The sequence below is a fragment of the Asparagus officinalis genome, chromosome 2 (assembly GCF_001876935.1).
Source record: "Asparagus officinalis chromosome 2, Aspof.V1, whole genome shotgun sequence".
NCBI classification, from domain to species: Eukaryota; Viridiplantae; Streptophyta; class Magnoliopsida; order Asparagales; family Asparagaceae; genus Asparagus; species Asparagus officinalis.
The window spans coordinates 7726276-7732275 of NC_033795.1; the positions used below are offsets into that span (position 1 = coordinate 7726276).

At 41.0% G+C, this 6000-nt stretch overlaps 1 protein-coding gene across 2 annotated transcripts; it reads left to right on the forward strand.

The window, feature by feature from the left end:
- On the forward strand, positions 507 to 3744 carry LOC109830108 (cytochrome P450 71A1-like). 2 transcript variants are annotated; one of them, XM_020397264.1, is made up of 5 exons: positions 507 to 1364; positions 1580 to 1605; positions 1696 to 1907; positions 2903 to 3523; positions 3602 to 3744. In XM_020397264.1, the coding sequence occupies exons 1-4, from the start codon at positions 643 to 645 to the stop codon at positions 3506 to 3508; spliced, it is 1566 nt and encodes a 521-aa protein (XP_020252853.1). In that variant the 5' UTR covers positions 507 to 642; the 3' UTR covers positions 3509 to 3523; positions 3602 to 3744. The 2 variants fall into 2 exon arrangements, with proteins under 2 accessions (XP_020252853.1, XP_020252852.1); XM_020397263.1 differs by having other exon boundaries at positions 514 to 1364; positions 1580 to 1907.

Sequence of the window (6000 nt, forward strand, 5' to 3'; positions counted from 1 at the left end):
CTCGGTCCTAAATTAAAAAACAAAAATCCCTGATCATTCGAAAATCAAAAGCCTCAATTTTCATCGCTCGCCATTGTCGTTGTCGCCCGCCGCCATCGCCCTCGCCCGGTGAACTTGGATTTTTCTCTTGTATTTTGGACTCTGTCGTCATCGCCCTTCGCCCGTCGCCGTCCTAGTAGCCGTTGCCGTCGACCTAGCCGTCGCCCGTTACAATGTAAGACTCATAATCTAGCATCATATAATTCTTCAATCACGAGGAATGTCAAGCTTAACTCGACGTACACTTCTGCTTCTCAAAAATGCGAGGTTTTTACACTGTAGTAACAACACACACCTACCACAATCTCACCAGTATATAGCTCTCCCAGCGTTAAGTCCAGATCATCTCAGTGTCTCCAATTAAGAGTGAAAGAGAAATAGAGAGAGTTTCTCCTTAGAAAAAAAGACTGTAACACCTAAAATTTTCTCATAGTGGATTCTTCTATCCTCGCCCGTGGTTTTTACCCCAAATTCATTTAGCGGGGTTTTCCACGTAACTCTGTGTGTTCATTTTATTACTTTTGCTCTACTATTCACTGGGACCTTGCACTATTAGGCCCCGGATTTGTCCCAACATACACAACATCCACTTGTTTCGAGCAAATGCATGGCAACAAAAGCAATCAACCAAGTACCACTCATGCAAAATTTTATAACAAAAAAAATGAGAAGAAAAAAGAAATTATTTCACAGCCAATGCTACTTGCTCTACTCTATATATGTATGGATAAGCAACCCCATCACTTCCACTCCTCACAAGAGCAAATGGCAGTCTCGGTCATACTACTACTACTACTCTCTTTCATTATCATCCTCCCATTCCTTCTCTCCTCATACAAATCCAGATCAAAATCCAAACCCAATGCCCCGCCAGGCCCACGGCCGCTACCCATCATCGGAAACCTCCACCAGGTCGGCCCCATCGCCCACCGCTCCTTCTACATTCTCTCCAAGACCTACGGCCCCCTCTTCCGGCTAAACCTTGGCAAAGTGCCTGCACTTGTCATCTCCTCCCCTTCCGTCGCCCAACAAGTCCTCAAAACTCACGACCTCGCCTTCTGCTCCCGACCTCCTCTCATCACCTTTCAAGAATACTCCTTCAACGGCTGTGACGTCGCTGCAGCTGCATACGGCGATCACTGGTGCAACCTGCGCAAGATCTTCATCCTCGAGCTTCTCAGCTCTAAGAAGCTCCCCTCGTTCGTATCAGCCCGTGAACAAGAGACACAAATGATGGTGGAGTCGATCAAAGCTCGTGCTGATGACAAATCGGTGGTTAACATCACTGCACACATGATACGGATGGCTAACAATCTCATATGCAGGTAGGTGTTCATATCTGTACGTGTCCATTTAATTAAAAACCTTTGGATATTCTCAAATATTTAACTATTTCATATTTTTATTTGGTTGAAGAGATATATGGCTTACTTCGCTAAACTACGTCGTGTGATTTGCTAAACTGGTCTTAAATTCATTATTGAAAATTATATATTCGTGTATGTAATTTGAACACTCGATCGGTTAAAAATCAATGTAGGGTTGCGTTCGGGTACAAGGATGAAGGTGAGTATGGAGAGAAGAGTAGGTTTCAGGAGATTCTTCATGAGGCTCATGGTTTGATGGCGAGTCTTTTCGTGGCTGATTACTTCCCAGGGTTTGGATGGATCGATCTGTTGACTGGGCAGATGAGGAGGCTGAAGAGGAACTCGAGGAAGCTTGACGAGTTCTATCAGGAGGTGATCGACCAACATTTGAAGGATGGGGAGAAGGAGGAGAGTTCTGAAGAGTACATTGTTGATGTTATGTTAAGGTTGTGGAAAGAAGGAGAGCAGCTCTCTATGGATCATATCAAGGGAGCTCTCATGGTACGTAGATCCTTTTCCTCGTCTGTTGCATCATCTAAAAAACAATATCTCAGTTAATATCAGTGGAAACTGTAGTTTCTGATATGGACTTCAATACACACTCTTGGTTGTGAGGTGTATATTTTTATGTAACAACCACTTTTGATTAATTTAGCTGGCTGGATTACCATTGTGGTAATCCATCCTTCTTTTAAAAAAAAAATCAGTGGAAACTGTAGGAGCATGGAAATGGTGCCAGTACCTCAATTGGGCAGACATTTTTGGCCTGATACAGAATATTGCTATATATATAAATTCTGTAAGTATCAGCGAAAATTATGGTAGAGGAGAAATTTGAGTCTAGTCTCCCCTGCATCAAAGACAGCGTGTTAAAAAAAATCCAAAAAAAAAAGACGGCTTTTAACTCTAATGGAGGAGTATGAAAGGAGTCACAAGGGGTTCCCAACTTCCAAGTCATTTTTTGCTTCGAAAAAACTAAATAAAGATACGAATAAACAAATAATGCCAGGGTGGCACTTGGGAGAGCATGGTGAAGGGCAACTCTATCAAGAAACTATCTAGTGGTATTCATTGATAGAATATTTGGTAGGCTGAAAACTGTTTATCATTAAATCACTGCAGTACGGGTGGTGCTGTAGTGACTCAAAAACATGGGACCCTATATGGGACATGGTGCCGACGCATCACCTGTCCGATGTAGGGTCCGTGTAGCACCACCCCTATAAAGATATAATGGTTCCAAGATCGTTTTCTGTTGGTGGGCCAAGAAGTGGGCACGACCACTGGGTTTGTGATCCTAGCTTTAATTGCCTACATTATTTATGGGGCATGCATAACAACGAATTAATTAAGATCTCATTACAGATACAGACATTGCCATGGCATCTCTATCAGCACGAGATCACGATTCATGTCCAAATTAACTCAGCAATAACGTACCTGACGTTTTCCATCTCAATAATGCTCCTACTTTTACCTGTTGAAATTCTTGGCAGAATATTTTCATTGCGGGAACAGACACATCTGCAGCGACAGTTATATGGGCAATGTCAGAGCTCATGAGGAACCCGGCGGTGATGAAGAAAGCGCAACGCACAGTGAGAGAAGTGGTAGGAAATAAAGGAAAGGTTGAGGAAGCTGATCTCCCTAAGCTTCGGTACATCAGGTTCGTAATAAATGAGACTCTGAGGTTGCACCCTCCACTTCCTTTATTGATACCAAGAGAAACAACCCAGCACTGCAAGATCAACGGTTACGATATCGATCCGAAGACTAGGGTGTTTGTCAGCGCGTGGGCGATAGGGAGAGATGAAGAATCTTGGGAGAACCCCGAGGAATTCAATCCCGATAGGTTCATTGGAATCTCAGTCGATTACAAGGGCCATGATTTCAAGTTCTTACCATTTGGTGCGGGTCGAAGAATCTGCCCAGGCATCAACTTTGGAGTCGCGAGCGCAGAGCTCGCTCTCGCGAATTTACTTAATGCTTTTAATTGGGAATTGCCACCTGGAACGAGGAAGGAAGACATCGATATGTTTGAAGCTCCTGGTGTGGTGGCACACAAGAACACTGATCTCTGTCTTGTTGCTGCAAATAATTAGAATCTCATCAGGTAAGTATGTTCAGTTCAGGACAACTTAAGGAGCGCAAAATCAGAAAGGTCACAGGTTCAACCCGTGCGGAAAAGCAAATAAGAGCCTCTTTAAAAGGAGAATGGGTGGTAACTCTCAAAAAATCAATGTAAACAAGGTTCCAAAGTTTGATGTTTGCTATGTAATTTTAGGCTTATATGAATTTCGAGCTTCTGGTACAATCTATGCCTAATTTTTTTATGGGACTGAGTGGTGCAAGAAATGGAAAATTCAAAACCAATAAATATGTTGGCCATGAAAGAAGAAGAAAAAAAAAGAAGAAGCTGCCTTATAACAGGTTAGTTAAAAAAAATCATAGTTAAAGATGTAAATTCAAGTAACAACTGATAATTGCGCGAATTTTTGCTTACTTGTGTTCAGCCCCTTACGGTATTTATTTTGTCATGTATACTTTCATGATGTTATGGAACATGAATGACTATGTGACATTCTGGATGTGGACTGTGAGGTCTAGTCCTGTTCGATTTATGTGCACATTGACATTTGTAGATCATATTGTTTTGGTTGTATCTCAACAGAAATAAGGTTGATGATTTCAGCATTTTCCTCAAAGCTCAAGAAATGCAAAATCAAGTTGAAAAAGTGGTTGGCATGCTCTCACTATGACAGGTTAGTTAAAAAAAACCATAGTTAAAAATCACTGGCTCCAGTGGCGATCACTGGCGAAACCTCAGAAAGATCTCATGCTGATAAGAATACACGTATCAGCACATGAAAAGGAGACATGGAGCATGAAGGAGTTGATAAGACGCATCCTCACAAGGAATTGATGGTTAATGTTACTGCACATATGTCCAGGTAGGGCTGAAAATGAATCGAATCAAGCTCTATGGTGTTCATGTTTGTGTTCATTTAATACCTTTGGGTTGCAATTGGCAACCCTTGCGAAACTGGGCGAGGCCGAGGATCGAGTCTAGCTCAGTTTCATCCAAAACCAGAATAAGTTTACACCTGGATGGTTAGGTCCAACAACATGGAATCAGTTTAAAAGCTCATTTTTTGTCCTAAGAAAAACTGGAGCAATATTGGCCTAGCTTTTCTCAAACAATATATTTCTCATAATGGGAGTAGGATCAATCCCGTGTTGGGACAAACCCGGGGCCCAAGAGAGCAGGGTCGCAACAATAGTAAAGCAAAAGTAGAGATAAAATGATAGACACACAGATTTACGTGGTTCGACACTTGATTGCCTACGTCCATGGGCAATGATAGAAGAATTTACTATGAGAAGAAAACTCTGGAGTTACAATCTCTCTTAACAAGGAGATACTCTCTTTCTATTTTTTCTCTCTTACTCTTCTACAAGAGAAGTTGTTTCTGGGATGAGTTTTTCTTCAAGGATTTGGAGCATATTTATAGTGTTCGGAAAAAACACTATGCATAATAAAATATTAATATTACACTGTGCATCTTTTGAAATTTCCAAACTCGGTGCCTAACCCAGTGCATTTTTCAAAAGTGGGGCCCACTCTTTTGCTTTTGGTCAAAAACGTGGGCTGCTGATTTCGGTGTCTGACATCCCGTTCCTATTTTGAGAGGTTGCCACATCAAACATTAAACTATTTCATTAAGAAGATATTTTTATTCGGTTGAAGAGATATTTTTTATTTTTTCTAAAGAAGATGTGATTTTCTAAATGGCTCTTAAATTCATAACTGAAAATTATTCCTTAATATGACGCACAAATTTAATTTGAATATTCAGTTAAAAATTAATCTAGTGTTGCTTCGGGTATAAGCATGGAGGGGAATATGGAGAGAAGAGCAGGTTCGCCGTCGTGGCGAGTGTTTTCATGGCTGATTACTTCCCGGGGTTTGGATGGATAGATACATTGATGGTGAAGATGAGGAGACTGAAGAGGAACTCGAGAAAGCTTGACGAATTCTGTCAGGAGGTGATCAATCAACATTTGAAGGATGGCGAGCAGAAGGAGATTGAGCTCTGACGAGGATATCCTTGATGTTATGTTAAGGTTGTGGAAAGAAGGAGAGAAGCTCTCTTTGGATCATATCAAGGGAGCTATAACGGTATGTAAAGTCTTTTCCCTGCCTAAATATCATCTACCTAAACTTATGATATGAAAAACAATATTCGTAATTATCAACAGAAATAGGAGCATGGGAATGCTACAGTACCTCACCAGGTAGACATATTAGTATAAAAGTTCTGTCATATGCTACAGTACCTCCCCAGGTAGACAAGTTTTTCTTGAAAGAGAAATATTACTATAAAAGTTCTGCCAATATAAGCAAACAAACAAAAAAAAAAAACAGTAGAAAAGAAATGTTAGCAGTAGCAATTTGAGTGGTATCCATTGATTGGATAATTGATGCACCGAGGACTCTCTATCACTAAAATCAATGTGGTACCAATGAGATATAATGATTCCAGGAATATTTTCTTTCGGTGGACCAACTAGTGGACAGGAACTGGATAGCGTT